Source organism: Seriola aureovittata, chromosome 22 (assembly GCF_021018895.1).
Source record: "Seriola aureovittata isolate HTS-2021-v1 ecotype China chromosome 22, ASM2101889v1, whole genome shotgun sequence".
NCBI classification, from domain to species: domain Eukaryota; kingdom Metazoa; phylum Chordata; class Actinopteri; order Carangiformes; family Carangidae; genus Seriola; species Seriola aureovittata.
This window is the reverse complement of record NC_079385.1, coordinates 1,157,822-1,173,053: the sequence shown is the minus strand read 5'-3', so window position 1 is coordinate 1,173,053 and position 15,232 is coordinate 1,157,822. Positions and strand designations below refer to the sequence as shown.

Sequence of the window (15,232 nt, the reverse complement as noted above, 5' to 3'; positions counted from 1 at the left end):
TCGGGATCATTCATTTCCCTTTGCTTAATACAAAGACACGAGTACATATTTCTTCTCCTTGTGCTTCTCCATAGTGACCCAATGGAAATCCCTTCCAATGAAGCCCATGTTCCATCCAACCTGAAGACCCTGAACCAGTACAGCATTGCTGAAATCAACCACCGCCTCAAGAACTACTTCAAGTTCCTCTTTGTCCGTGAGCCCTTCGAGAGGCTCGTCTCTGCATACCGCAACAAGTTCACTCTCAAGTACAACTCATCCTTCCACAAGCGCTTTGGCACCCGTATAGTCCGGCGCTACCGCAAGAATGCCACACAGGACGCCCTTGTCAATGGTGCTGATGTCAAATTCAAGGAATTCACTGAGTACCTGGTGGACCCGGCCACGCAGCGCGATGGCCCGCTCAACGAGCACTGGCAGACCGTCTACCAGCTTTGCCACCCATGTCACATCCACTATGACCTGGTGGGCAAGTATGAGACACTGGAGGAGGATGCAAACTATGTGTTACGGCTGGTGGGTGTCGGCAACTCCCTGCGCTTCCCGAGCTATGCCAAGTCCACTCGTACCACAGATACCATGACGGCCCAGTTCTTCAGCAATATCAGCACCCAACAGCAGATCCAACTCTACCAGCTTTACAAGTTGGACTTCCTCATGTTCAACTACTCCACACCCAGCTACCTCCGGCTGGACTAATGGAGGACAGAGCTGGGACTCTGAGAATGGCTGCCTTGTTTAAGAAGAGGCAACAAAATCAGTAAAGGGCAAAATTTTTTGGAAGCAAACTTGATTTAAAAAACTGTCATCATACCTTACAGGTGTGGGGTTTGGAATAAACATAAACAGATGCTGAAAGAAAGAAAAATAATGCGTGCTTGTCTGGGCATAAGTAGGAGGATGTCCAGTCAACTCTGGATGATCCAGAGAGCACTGACTGGATGAGAATATGGGCTGAATGGACCAAACGCATGCAAAGACTAACATGAGGGTGAAGCAGGTCTTCAAGATGTTTTAAAAGGGGAACTTTCCTGATGATGTTCCCTACACAATTAAACAAACTGCTGACAAATTAGGCTGCTTCAGATTCTGCAAAGTAAACAGCGACCTCGCACGCGCCCTGACCCTGATGCATCGCGCGAGCTAAGCTTATCTTTCCCTCCCCCTGATCAATAGAGATACTCCGTCAAATTGTAAAAGACGATTCATGTCCTCTGCTGTGCTGCCAGCATGGTGTGTTAGCACCCATCACCCTTGCCCTCATTAGATTCATACATTTCAGAGGGCAACTGGCTCATCAACGCCTCAAGGACACCCTATAACGGACAGCTACTGACTTCACTCTCAAGACCTTTATGACTAGTACTACTACAGCCAAACTGTCCCTGGTCTCTGTCATTATAATGTGGGCAGGGGGGACCTCTCATGTTACACACCGAGGACCTTGTGAAACTGGAGACGCCTGCCGCAAAAGTGAAGTATAGAAGCGTTTAATAAATCATTGCCTGTAAACGATCCTTGACACTTTTGGATGCAGTGTGGAAGGTACAGGATGCGCTGATTGGGGCGCACCAGCTGTGAGTCTGCCACTGAGTTGAAAGAAAAGAGACAGCTTGAGCGGTTGTGAAAGGCTTAAAGGCACTGGATGAAATAATCCCCGCGTTGCCGCGTCCCGCCCAGGGCCATCACGTCAAGGGCCACACCCACAAAGCCTCTGTTCCAATGACCAAACATGTCTGTCTTTCAGTAAATTAAGATTATCCTTTTGTGTACATGCTTAATTTAGTTTCTACTGAAGCGTTGCTGCGAGCAGCAATTACAAAAGATTATTTAATTTGCTTTGTTCATTAAACTAAGAGAACAATTTAATATTTTGTTTTCCTGGGCTGATGAACAATTTAAAAGATTTTTGAAAGTTGAACTGTTGTTAAGAGTTTTGTCATGCTGAGTTCTCTCTTCACAACTTGCCTCAGATGCCACTACATTATTAGTGCATCACAGCACTTTCATTTCTGAAGGGTTTATTGTACATTTCAGCCCACGGCTTTGTCCTTCTGTGTCTGAGTTCATCAGAGATTTGTGGGTGATTTTCTATTTCCTGTTGTCAAACATTTGGTGCCAAAATGGCCATGAGAGCCTCAGAGATCCATACTCAGTGCTCAGTGTGCATCGTTGCAGTTAAGCAAACTCATAGGACGACCCCACCCCCACCCCCCCCACCCCCCCCACCCCCACATCCCATCCCCAGCCACACCATGAGAACAAGCTGCTGCTCTCAGTGTACATATCAATAATCTACTGCCCACATCACAGAATCAGAGACTATATCTCATACTGTAATGTGATTAATGTTAGCAATACTAAGCAATGTCAAGGTTAATAACTGCACACTCCATCATGCTGTTAATTGGATTACAGGCTGTTGAGTAAGCATTATAGAGGAGGGAGAGAAGAAGAGGAGGGGGCGAGAGAACATCTGACCTGTCTCCCTCACACTGTAGAGAGAGAGAGAGCAAGAGAGAGAGCGAGACAGTCATTTTGGTTTTTTTTCACTTCAAATTCAAAGTAATAAGCAACACTTTTGGAAATGCTGCATCTCTTTGTTGCACTTGACGGAACCAGAAATAATGTTTTTTGCTTTGATCAGACTGTACCTCTCTCTCTGTCCTTTAGACTAAGTTAAACTGCCCCTAATTAAAAGACATTTAAGGGGTTTTATTAATAATAGTTCTATACATCATTCTTGCTGGTAATGATGACATTGATAACAATGCTAAATGCTAAATGCTAAAGCAGGGAACTGCCTTGGAGCCCTAGACCCCCAGGAGCCCCTTAAAGCCCCAGGTTCCTTATTTCGCAATAGGTTTGTGGTAATTTGATTAACTGTAACTTTATTTGAGAGTAAGTAATATTTTAAAGACCTTCATTGTTTTATCTCTGTGCTCATAGGGTGCATATAAATGATTCATTTGTGTTAATTTAAATTACCACACAGCAGCTCCAGGACTATTTAATATACTGGATTAGCTCATTTCTGGCCCAGGGCCTCCTAGAAGGTTAATCCAGCCATGTTGCTATAGACAGCTTTAAACAAGATTTAATCTGTTACTACTGAAGTGATAATTAAAGGTTATTAGACGTGGGGTTGTGTGAGGTACTGATCTATTGTCAGTGTGTTACCTACAGTAGATTCAGATCAGAGAAGCAGCAGGAGCAGAGGTACAGAAGCTGAGTGATGAGCTGCTGTGGGCGGGGTCAGCAGAGAAACATGTTTTAGGTATTCCTATGCATCAGCCTATGGTGCACACTGTATTACTCCAGTAGTCAGACAGAGCTAAAAGTAGTTGCTCTTGTACGTTGGAATACGGTAGTTCAATCGTACTCATCTCATCACTCAGCTTCTGATCTCATCTGAATCTACTGCAGGTAAAACACTGACTATCCATCAGAACCTCACACAAGCCCACGTCTAATAACCTGAAATATCACTTTAAAGGTTATTACAGCACAAACTGTCTGTTATAATAAAGCTGTCTCCTGGTTCAGGTTTGAGCTGCTGTACTTTAAGGAGCTGGTAGTTATTACTCCTCAGCCTATAAAAGGAGCAGTGTCACATCGTCTGTGGCTCTGGAGAGAGCTTCCCAACAGCTTTATGAGTTTTTATCAGGAAGCCTGGGTACAAGAAACTGCGGGTGAAGGACCTGTTCACCAGGCAGCCAGGAGCTCATGAAGAATTCAGTGTATGTAGATCTTGACTTCTACATTCTAAAAGTCAGGATATAACAGACTCTGCTGTTTCGATTCTGATCATTCTCTTTTTAATCTGTCTCTAGTGATGCTTCAACCTTTAGGAAGTGCAATACTTAATAACTGGAGTTTTAAGTAGACAGTTTACCTTGATATTTTACTCCCAGATTGACAGTGAGGTAAATGCACTTGTTTATTTGACAGCTAAACTGCAACTCCAGGACTGATTCCCTATAGAATTTTGCCTCGTGGTTTTTAAAATGAAGCTTAGTTATTATAAAGAGACACATTCTGGTGGATGCTGCAGACCTCCCCCTGTAGCTTTTCATGTATTATTACTGTACATGAATGTACATGTACCTGTCTGTGGGTTGTAATGACAGAACAGCCGTGTTGTTCTGTTTTTGCCCTCACACAGACATCTGGGTGTAATACAGGAGAAAGATCCTTGGCCCTCACCCCCCTCCACCCCTGTAGAAACAATTGCTGTATTCTCAACACAGACTCCTCACATTAGCACTCCTGCTGCTGTTAATGCCACACAGCATCTTACTCAGCAGTTGCAGGCCAAGGCTCGGGTGGGTAGAACCTCTCCACTTTAACACACTGACTGAGCCTCAGTTTAAACTGCTCATTTAGCCCCAGACTGAAAGACTAACGATACACAGAGGACCTCTGAGGCTGCAAACAAGTCATTATAGAGGCCACTATTTTCTGCTCTCTAACCTCACTCCTAAAGTGGCCTCCTGTATAAAAGAAAAAAGAAAACAGAGGCAAGTCAATGATCCCTACCGTCCCTGCAGGAAAAGAGCAGCCAGCTTAAACAAACAGAGCTGGTCTCAAATCCCCTCAGGGACTGAAGCGAGCACCGTGAGGCCCCAGCTGACTTTCTGTGACCGCAGATCCAGCAACTCCACCTTCTGCATAAATCCTGCTCACTGCCTGGCTGTCTGATACTGTAGGAGTGTTCATATCCATGTCAAACTGACGGGTTTATTTCTGCTGTTTGTTCAACGACGTCTATTATTAGACTGAATTACATATTTACTGTTTTTCAGAAAGGAAAACAGGAAATTATCTAAACATATCCAGGGAAGCTTTTTCTCAAGGAGCACTGGATGGTGTGACTTCTGCTTATTTCTTCATTCTGTTATTTATGCATAGATTTACATATCTTTATATACAGTGATGTATAGTGCCATAGCAGGTAGATCTCATTACAATTAAAGGGAAACTTTTGGGATATATGTGCATTTGCTTTTCGGCTGAAGGTTGGATGAGAAGATTGACAGATGTGACTCTAATAAAGTATCTGTCTGATAAATATCAAGCTGCTTAAGCTAAGCTAACTGACTGCTAGCTTCATATTCATCATACAAATATGAACATGTTGTCGATCTTTTCGTCTGGCTCTCAGCAAGAAAGAAAATCTAGTTTTTCTGGTTTTATTTTGGAGACTTTTTGGCACCAAAACCACAATAAACTCCAGAAATACTATGACACTTGACATCCACAGTACAGAGGGACAAAGCCAGAACATCTAAACAGCTTCTCTCCTCTGCCTGTTGTACAGTCCCAAAGCAGGATGTTTCTGTACAGTGTTGACATGATGTTCTACATTCTGCTGCTGTTTTTTGAGCTGTCATCTTTGGATGTTATATTGATTAATTACTCTGGTTGCCTCACATACACACTCAGTGCGCACACACACACACATACACACAACACACACACACACACAGACACACACACACACACACACGGTATGTATGGCACTTTTCTTTCTATGTGCCTTTCATTTACAGCAACACAGAACTTTCCTCAATAAGACTATCACCCACATACACAAACACACACACACACACACATACACACACACACACACACACACAGACTTGTCACTTGTTCTATAAACAACAAAAAAACAAAGAAACAGCAGTGTCTTTGCTTGAAGGATAATTCTGGTATATTACAACAGGTCAGTTCAAATCTGGGAATACAGGAGCGAATGATGGAGCAGGAGACGTTAATCAAGCCAACAGTCCACTTTATTAGGAGGATAAACCAAAAGTGTGTGCACCTGAAATGTTAGTAACAATCCCATCCTGTACGGCAAGCAAAGCAGACCAAAGTTAGTTCTAAAACTCTGAATCAGTGCCCACATCTCTGATACAGTCAGCAATTCGAATGTGTCCACTGACGTCTGCTTCAGCCAGCTGGAGAACCAGCCGACCAATCAGGGCTCTGTCTGTGGGATAACGATGTCATCTTTCTACCTAGCTACAAAAATAGACACAACTGTACAGGTTGTTGTCAGTTGATCGATCTTCCCGCTGATCCACAGGTGCAAAACAAATGAGCACCTCTGACAGTGGAATTATTAGTTGTATGATAAAGTCTCACATAAAATTTGAAGTCACAGAGAGAGACATGCGAACATGACACAACAGTTACACCTTCTCAAATTGTTCATTGCAGGTGCACAGATCCTGTTTTAATGAATCACAAATCACAAAAGTCATGAGCTGATTCTTTGCTACAGTTGCTCCAGTGAATGTGGCGCAAAACACATTCATACACCCGTATCACATGATGGGAAGTCATGGACAAAATATGCATATCTGCAAATCAGTATGTGAATTCATGCAATGAGAGTTGCATACCTGTAGAATATTTTCTCACAAATACATCTTTTTCTTGGATATTTTTGTAGCAAACATAAGTCAACAACTACAACTGCTTCAAGCTGCAAATGACAAGTTCTGCACACTCTCACTTGTGGTTAGTGGTGGTTGTGTTTCTGTGGAGTGGATCTGTTAGTGTATCTGTGGAGCCAGGTGTGGCCACTGTTCAGAGACTTTTAGCCAATTAGAGGAGCTCGTTTAGGCGCCTGTCCCTTAGCTTGTCCCCAATGACAGGCTGGATGAATGAGCATTATCTGTAAACTCTGATGAATGTTTACAACTATTTCCTCAAGCTGTTTTTTGTAAACATCCATCACAATTTACAGACTGAGTTCCAAATGTACCACACACACACTGATAATCTAACCTGTTGGCTTGTTGACCTCGTGTCTGTTTCATGTTTCCCTTGTATTTTATTGTCGTATTGTTGCGTCTTTCCCTGATTATTGACTTCTCAAGTACAACAGTGTTTTACTAATATCAATTATGACCAAAACTACAAACCTTGGCCCCAAGAATTGTCCTTTAAACTATGGGGCTAGAACAGTGACAGTAACATTTTGACATTGAAAATAAAATTTGGCATTGAAAACAAAACATGAACTGAAAAAGGAAACAATGACAGACAGACAGACATGAAAAAAAAACCATAATACAAAAAAATCTCAAAATTAAATAACATTAAATTGTAAGATTGTAGTTTGTTTTTTGTGCCAGTGTTTTATTTTTCAGTGGGGTTAGGGTTAGGCACCTTTTTCAGTGCCAGTATTTATGTCAGTGCCAATACAACTTTTTCCAATCAATGCCAATTCCTTTTTCAGCTCAGGTTTTGTTTTTAATGTCAAAATGTAACTGTCACTGTTCTAGCCCCATATTAAACGAGTTGCTTTCTGTGATTTCTAACAAGCTTTATGTCATTATTGAGAAGTTCTTTGTTGTCTAAAGAGCAGCTGTTGAGTCCTGCACATGCCCAGTAGAACACCTGTAAGTGATGCTCTTTGATAAATCAGTGAGGGTGGAAGGCTCATCATATGTTTACAAATGAACAGGTTATTACATGTTAATAGGATTTGTCATCCGTGTGGCCTCAGTGACCCTGCCACCTTTCATCTTGTATGTCCTCCTTCTCTGAGCAGAGGTCACACACCTCCTGTGTTTCCGGCAGCTTCAGGTGTTTCCAGATGGTGTATGTGCTGTGCGGTAACCTTTGCAGTGATGTGTGTGTGTGTGTGTGTGTGTGTGTGTGTGTGTGTGTGTGTGTGTGACCTCATGAGGAACGAGTCCTAGAGTCCGTTACTGAATTTATACCATCAGCATTCTTCGCCATCGTGTGTGTTGGAGTGCCTCATGTGCTGTAACTACTATTGGAGCAGCTGGATAATGGCTGCATGAGTGTGTGTAGGTGACGTGTGTGCATGTATTTGTGTGTGTGTGTGTGTGTGTGTGTGTGTGTGTTGCACACGCTCTGCCTTAGTGGGAAGGATGGACTCTCATTCAAATAAGCGCCATTTATTTATTTATTTATTCTCAGAAAACTACCCACACTCCTTCTTCGCTATCACCATGGCAACACACCTATAAACTCACCATATCTCTCATTTCCTCCTGGGACAGCTTCTCGCTGTCCCTGTTGTACTCGTTCATTGCTCGGTTCATTTTCAGGCGTGCTCACAGAAATCATGAATAATTGAGTGTGTGCTGTGCACTGAGTATGAGAGAGTGGTGTCGATCCTGCAGCAGCGCGACCCACCGTTCATCTTGTCTGACGTTTTCACAATAAAATAACACTGAAACTCACTGTGCCTCTCGCTGCTTATTCCATGTGTGGGCGTCAAATATTTCACACAGTGCATATCAGACGCACATGACCTCTGACTGGAAACTCCAGCAGCTTCCATATAAGATAATGATAAGAGGTTATGATACGTTTTATTGTGATTATTGGTACACATACTGTAACTGTGATAGAAGAAATTAAGCTTTAGGTGTAGTTTAGTGCTGGCTGCCCCTTGTAGGGTTTAACCCTTATAAATTGATAGGGTGCATTAATTTAACTGAAGCATCTGCACACTTTTTTTCTGATTGAAATTAACTTAAAGTACCAGGGGAATTTTCCAAATTCATTAATTTACTCATTCTACTTCCTGTAGCTTTATACCATGAGAATGCTATCAAAAGAAAACAGTCTATCTGAGTATTGCTGCTGACCATGTTCATCCCTTCATGGCCACAGTTCATCATCTTCAAATGCCAAATCTGCAGAAATGATGTGATACAGTAATGTCAATATGAAGCAGAGACTCATTAATGTGCTCGCTAATTGTATATGAATACGTATATGAGCAATAATCTTATTATCTTAAGAGGTGCCATTCTATAGTTTAACAATGCCCTTTTGTCACCATTAAAATCCTCAAATTAAGATGTTTTTCAGTGTCTAAAATGCATCAAACTTACTTCACTCCTTTTGAAGCTGCATTTAAATATGATCACAAATAAAACTCTATCAGTATTATTACCTCTGTTTGTACACTGCTTAAAAAAATTAAGGGAACACTTAATTATCACAGTATAACACCTTTTAGGAAGCACAAGTGATTGTGAATCAATTTCACCTGCTTTGGCCACGATGGCACATCCATGTGTGCGGTCGCAAGAAGGTTTGCTGCATCTCCCAGCACAGTCTCAAGAGCATGGAGGAGATACCAGGAGACCGGCCGTTACACGAAGAGAGCTGGACAGGATCATAAAAGGGCATCAACCCGGCGGCAGGACTGGTACCTGCTCCTTTGTGCGAGGAGGAACAGGAGAAGCACTGTCAGACCCTACAACATGACCTCCAGCAGGCTACTGGTGTGCATGTTTCTGACCAAACTGTCAGAAACAGACTCCATGAGGGTGGCATGAGGGCCCCACGTCCTCTAGTGGGACCTGTGCTCACAGCCCAGCACCGCACAGCTCAATTGGCATTCGCCAGTGAACACCAGAACTGGCAGGTGCGCCATTGGCGCCCCGTTCACCCGTCTCACAGACGAGAGCAGGTTTACACTGAGTGACGGACGTGAAAGAGTCTGGAGATTCCATGGTGAACGTTATGCTGCATGTAACATCATACATCATGACCGGTTTGGAGTTGGGTCAGTTATGGTCTGGGGAGGCAGATCCTTGGAGGGTCACACAGACCTCCATGTCATAGCCAACAGTACCCTGACTGCTGTTATGTACCGGGATGAAATCCTCAGAGCGATTATCAGACCTGACGCTGGTGCAGTGGGCTCTGGGTTCCTCCTGTTACAGGACAATGCCCGGCCTCATGTGGCCAGAGTGTGTAGGCAGTTCCTGGATGACGAAAGCATTGATACCAATGACTGGCCCTCATGTTCCCCTGACCTAAAACCAGTTGAGCACCTATGGGACGTTATGTATCAGTGCATCCAACTACGCCAGGTACTGCCACAGACTGTCCAGGAGCTCTCTGACGCCCTGATCCAGATCTGGGAGGAGATCTTCCGGGACACCATCAGCTGACTTATTAGGAGCATGCCCACACGTTGTCAGGAGTGCATACAGGTGGAGGCCAACACACTACTGAGTCACATTATGAGTTGCTGTGATGAAATTCACACAAGTTGGATCAGCATGTGATTTCAAATTTTCACTTTGATTTTCAGTGTGATTGTGAATCCAGCCCTCAGTGGGTTGATGATTTTGGTTTCCATTGACCGTTGTTACATCATTTTGTTCTCAACAAATTATACAATGTACATCAGTAAAGATTTTTAACTTGAGTAATTTGTTCATCAAGATGTGTGATTTGAGTGTTCCCTTCATTTTTTTGACCAGTGTACTTAAATGATTTGCACCAAACCTGGTGATGGGATGGTGAATGGGATGGTGAATGGGATGGTGAATGGGACAGAGAGGGAACGATTATAATTTGGTGTGGATCCAGTTAAAGGTGCAGATCCAGGATTTTTTTCAACATTGCAAGATTTTCTTCATTTTTTTTCAGGAGATGTTTGGATCTTGATGTAAAAAAATCTGAAACATTTATAATGTTGAGATCTCTGGCCTACAGTTTGGTGCAGATCTAGATAATAATCTAACCTAAATCATTTTAAATCAGTATAAGTAATTAGTATCTATTGTATACTCATCAGTTCATGTAGATCTGTACCTCTTTTTTTGAGGTGAGTGAAACTGTATGAATTTTTAATATATATATGTGGCTGTGCTCACCATACCTCACTTGTTTGCTTAGCTTGTTGACCAGCTAATTAGCCAGAAAATGAATTAGCCTTGTGTTAGCCTTCGACAGGAGCTTTTCCTTGCCACAGTTATTAAGTCTGAGTCAGGTTCTGCCAAGATGGCCATGGCGGGCCAGCTCACTCTGAGCTTCAGAAAACCTGTGGGTGACATCACAGAAGCTGCATCTATCTTTATAGTTCATGCCTGACAGGCCACAGTGGGTTGATTCCAGCTTGAGTTGCAGCCTGCAGTAGCCCTTCATGTTCCTGCCTGTGATGCACCTGCTAGTTCTGAGCTGTGGCTCATTAAAGCTGCAGCAGCTGTGTCTGGTTCCCATCTGATGTCTCTGTTCTCCTCTAAGCCTGCACAGCCTCACTGTAAGGACCTCATCTCTCTCATTACGCCAACGCGAGTCCTGCTGCACTCAGTGGTTCCTTTAAACTGCCCCGCTTCACAGAAACAGCCCCAGGTCCAGAACCTACCACATGAAAAAAAAACTAAAACAGAAAAAACAAGCAGAATAAGATTGCTCTCATCTGTGAACACCACTGATTGGACTGTTGTAAGTAAAATATACAACCCACTTACTTACCTTCTCTGGCCTCCACACAGTCTGTGTGTCACAATGTAGAGACCACAGGCCAAATTTAACCCTTCAACAAACTCTGTTCTCTATTTAAAAGACTTTTCCATGACATCCCAGATTCAGTTTGCTGTGTAGAGAGGAAGAGAGGACAGAATGTGTCCAAGCCTCAAGCCCAAATGTGATGTGAGGATGCTGAGGTTCGATACTGTTCGTCTCTGGGCCAAACGGGACACTCTTCTGAGGAGGGATTTTTTATGTTGAAGCCTTTCAAAATAATCACATATAACCGTAGAAGCTATGATCCTATGCTGTGAAGAGTTAGATGGACATTAGTTTGACTATTTATATCTCCAGCAATTGAAGTACTTGTTTAACAAGTGATATGAAATTGTAAAAAATGTCTTTGTAAATAGATCAACCTGTTGGAGATATGCCTATTTCCTTTTTGTTGAGCATTAGATGAGAAGATTTATACCACTCTCTTCTCTATATGAAGATACAGTCTGTTAGCCCACCTTAGCATGATGATTAAATGAGTCGGTGATGTCAGTTTACATCTGGAGAAGATCTCTGTGCTGTGGAAGACATCCTCGTTCCTGTACCAAAGAAGGCTGGTCCCGGTGTAGCGTTGACCTAACATGTCAGAACGGCTTTTGAAATACTGGTCCTGGATTCCCCACTTCCATTGGGAAGGAGACCTGCCACCTACAAGATCTCCGATGTTGGATGCATCAGGAGGAACATGTATCAGAGTAAGAAAGGGTGATGGACAGTTTTGTAAACTGGTGTGAGCTGAACTACCTCCAGCTTAGCTAAATAAAGGAGTTGGTGGTGGACTTCAGGAGATCCAGGATTTGTGATAGTCCTCTTTCCACTAAGGGAGAGATGGTGGCGATGGTAAAATACCCACCCTCTGCAGAGTGTTCTGGAGACTCAAAATGACCAAGTGCTCCACTGTAAACCACAGGAGGTCCTTCCTTCCTATGGTCATCCAATTATCCAATTCCCTTCCCTTCTTGCTGAAGTTCAATTTTACAACTTCCACAATCTACTATCTCCACTGCTAATTTACATTTGAATTACTGCAAATTACTTATTTCTGTACATTTCTATCAGTGCTCTGCTGTTCATTGCTCATTGCTTTGGATTTATGGCAGTGAATATTGGACTAATAATGGAATATTAGATATAGACATAATGTATAAAGCATTAGAACATCAGCCTGATGATGTCGTTGAGGAAGACACTGAACCTAATTGCTCCTGATGAGCAGTGTGTGTGTGTGTGTGTGTGTGTGTATGTGTGTCTATGAAAGTGTCTCGTGTTTTGTCACTGTATGAATGCAGTCCATTCACCATGATGTGTCAGTGTAGCTGAAATAGAACCTGTAACACCTTTTCACATCATAATACCAGTGGTGCTGTAATAAATAAATCCATGTGTCCTGCTGTAAACAGGAAATAAAGTGACAGGGAGGGGTGTTTAATTTGATGGTCCACCGAGTGCAACCACCTGCCTCACATTGAGTCAGCACACACAGACATTCAGATACACACACACAGACACACACACACACACACACAACGAGCAGGGTTCCTCCTCATGGCTGACCTTGTGGTCTACATTCTGAAATACACACAGCCCTTCCTACGATCTCCAACTGCACACCCTGTCATTAGAAGGTGGCCAGCAGCAACTGGTGAGCGTGAGCGTGAGCGTGTGCATGCGTGCGTGTGGAAGCTGAAAAAAAAAAAGCAGCTTCATATTCCAACCAAGAAAAAGCTAAGAGGAGGGAAAAGGGTTGGTCTCTGCATTAAACATGTTGATTTCTACGTTGTTTCTTCAGAACAGAGTCAAAGACACATTAACACAAAGGCAAAAACTCATCTGACTCATTTCCTATCGTCCATAAATATACAAAGTCTGATACAAGTCAGATCTTCATTGTTTTCTCCAGCAAGCTTTATAACTAAAGGCACTCTCAAAAATGTCATAGCTAGTTCCCACTGTGAAGTTTAAGATACTTTAGCTGTCAGTGAATTTGGGAGCATCACAATCTCAGGCTACTGGGAAGGTTTGAAAAGACTTATCTTTAAAATGTTAAGTAAGAATGTGAAGCAACTTACATGTACTGATCGCTTTTTATTACCAATATGTGAACGGATTGTAAGTTAACTTAAAAAATGAGAGGATGTGATGTGATGTTTATGCTTGTTCCTGAATGCCTTACCTCAGTGATTCTCTTCTTCTCCCCTGCAGCACCAACATATGCATCACTAGCTAACATTAGCTTAGTAATGAGGTTGAGGTTAAGGTCAACAAACGACCAGCTCCCAGCCCAACACAGACTCTAACACAAACCCCATGTAAACCCAAAAAACAAAGGTGTTATCTAGTTAAGATGTTAGTCAAAGACAGCCAGACCTGTCTCCACACTTTACAATGCACACTCTAAAATGTAGTTAATAGTCAAACTAATAATAAATGATAAAACAATAAATATAAATAATAAATAATAAACTACCTACAGTATAACTTTAGTTAGCTGATCTATCAATATGATGCCAATCATGTTCAGTCTTGTGTAGTCAGACTGACCATTAGAACAACTGGGACAAATCCCAGTGAGTTGGTAGACCATCAAGAAATCCATAAAGTTTTTATCGTCCCTGTCACTCTCTTTACCAACCCTCTATTGTGCCTCCCTTTCAGGGTGTGCATGGGAGTGTGCTGCATCATCACCAGTCTCTCGTCTGCGGTCCCAGTTAATCCATCCAAAACTCCACATAGTCTGGTGGTGATGGAGAGGTACTGCTCCTTCTTCTTCTCTTGGTAATCCTTACCCAGGCTGAATTTCTTTCCCAGTCTGACCATCTGTTGATGGATGCTCACTCCTGCCTACCTATGGTATGTGAGCATGAGAGCAGGCAACAGGATGCCCACTGCAGTTCACTTAATCACCACCTGTGTTGTTAATAACAAGGTTTTTCTGAATGTTACATATAGAACCATTAAAACTCCAAGACAAAGATTAAAGGAAAGATATTGTAAACTCTGTCTTTAAACAATAGTCAGTCACTACTCCTGCTCATACTGACCTTTGAGAAATTTATTACTAATGTGCTTTCAATTTAAGTCACGAGAGACAAAATCCAAACGACCTCTTCAGTGCAAAAATGTATTCAAACATCAAGTGTATATGAGGCGCGGCAGCATGTGTCAGATCAAGTAGAGATCTTCAGGCTTTTCAGTATAAAATCCCCAAATGTTTCCCAACTGTGTTCACTTGTGGAAGGATAATAACAGGGAGGCCTATAATTTTCTCCACTTGATTGCCCTAACTCAGACTGAAGCTTCATTTTCACTTCAGATACACTTTTTTTTAGACAGAATGAGGACTGAGGATTTTGTCAGAATACAAAAACAGAGGCACTGCATAGACAGGAACTACTCAGGGCAGAGGGTCGCTCTGCAAATGACACCCAACCATGGAAGAAGCGGTATTAGGCGTACTAGGCCCTGGCTTGAGCAGGACCACAACCGCCTTCCTGGACCAGGTTCTGGCCTAGAACAGAGAGGAATACGAAGGTGGGCAGTTGAGAAATACAAACACTTTGGCTGTTGTTTAGAGAACCCTCTTACTGAGCAGCTACAGAAATACATGCAAAAAATAAACCTAAGAAAAAGAACAGTCACACTGCAAAAAAGAACAAACAGGAACAGGCACCAACAATCCAGGGAGAGTCATCATGGGGAAAACCAGCCTATGACATTGAAACAATCAGGCAATCCCCAAATGCACATACTGGACCCAAATACAGACAAATGACAGACACAAAAGCAGCTCAATACATCATATGAACTCACCACAGGGTTTAAGGGCAGTACCTCTGCAGCCTGACTGTTTACCTGGTCTATAGAGAGGCCCTTGATGAGCTACAACTGATGTTTATCTGATCTTGTTCAC

The 15,232-nt window shown here is 42.6% G+C and overlaps 1 protein-coding gene across 3 annotated transcripts in view; it reads left to right on the top strand.

The window, feature by feature from the left end:
* chst11 (carbohydrate (chondroitin 4) sulfotransferase 11) overlaps positions 1-8,228 on the top strand; it is a 100,919-nt gene extending 92,691 nt beyond the window's left edge. For all 3 annotated transcript variants that reach the window (XM_056367869.1, XM_056367866.1, XM_056367870.1), the window contains exon 4: positions 75-8,228. In XM_056367869.1, coding sequence (XP_056223844.1) covers positions 75-699 — 625 coding nt within the window. In that variant the 3' untranslated portion in view covers positions 700-8,228. The remainder of the gene's footprint in view (positions 1-74) is intronic.
* Positions 8,229-15,232: the final 7,004 nt, after the last annotated feature.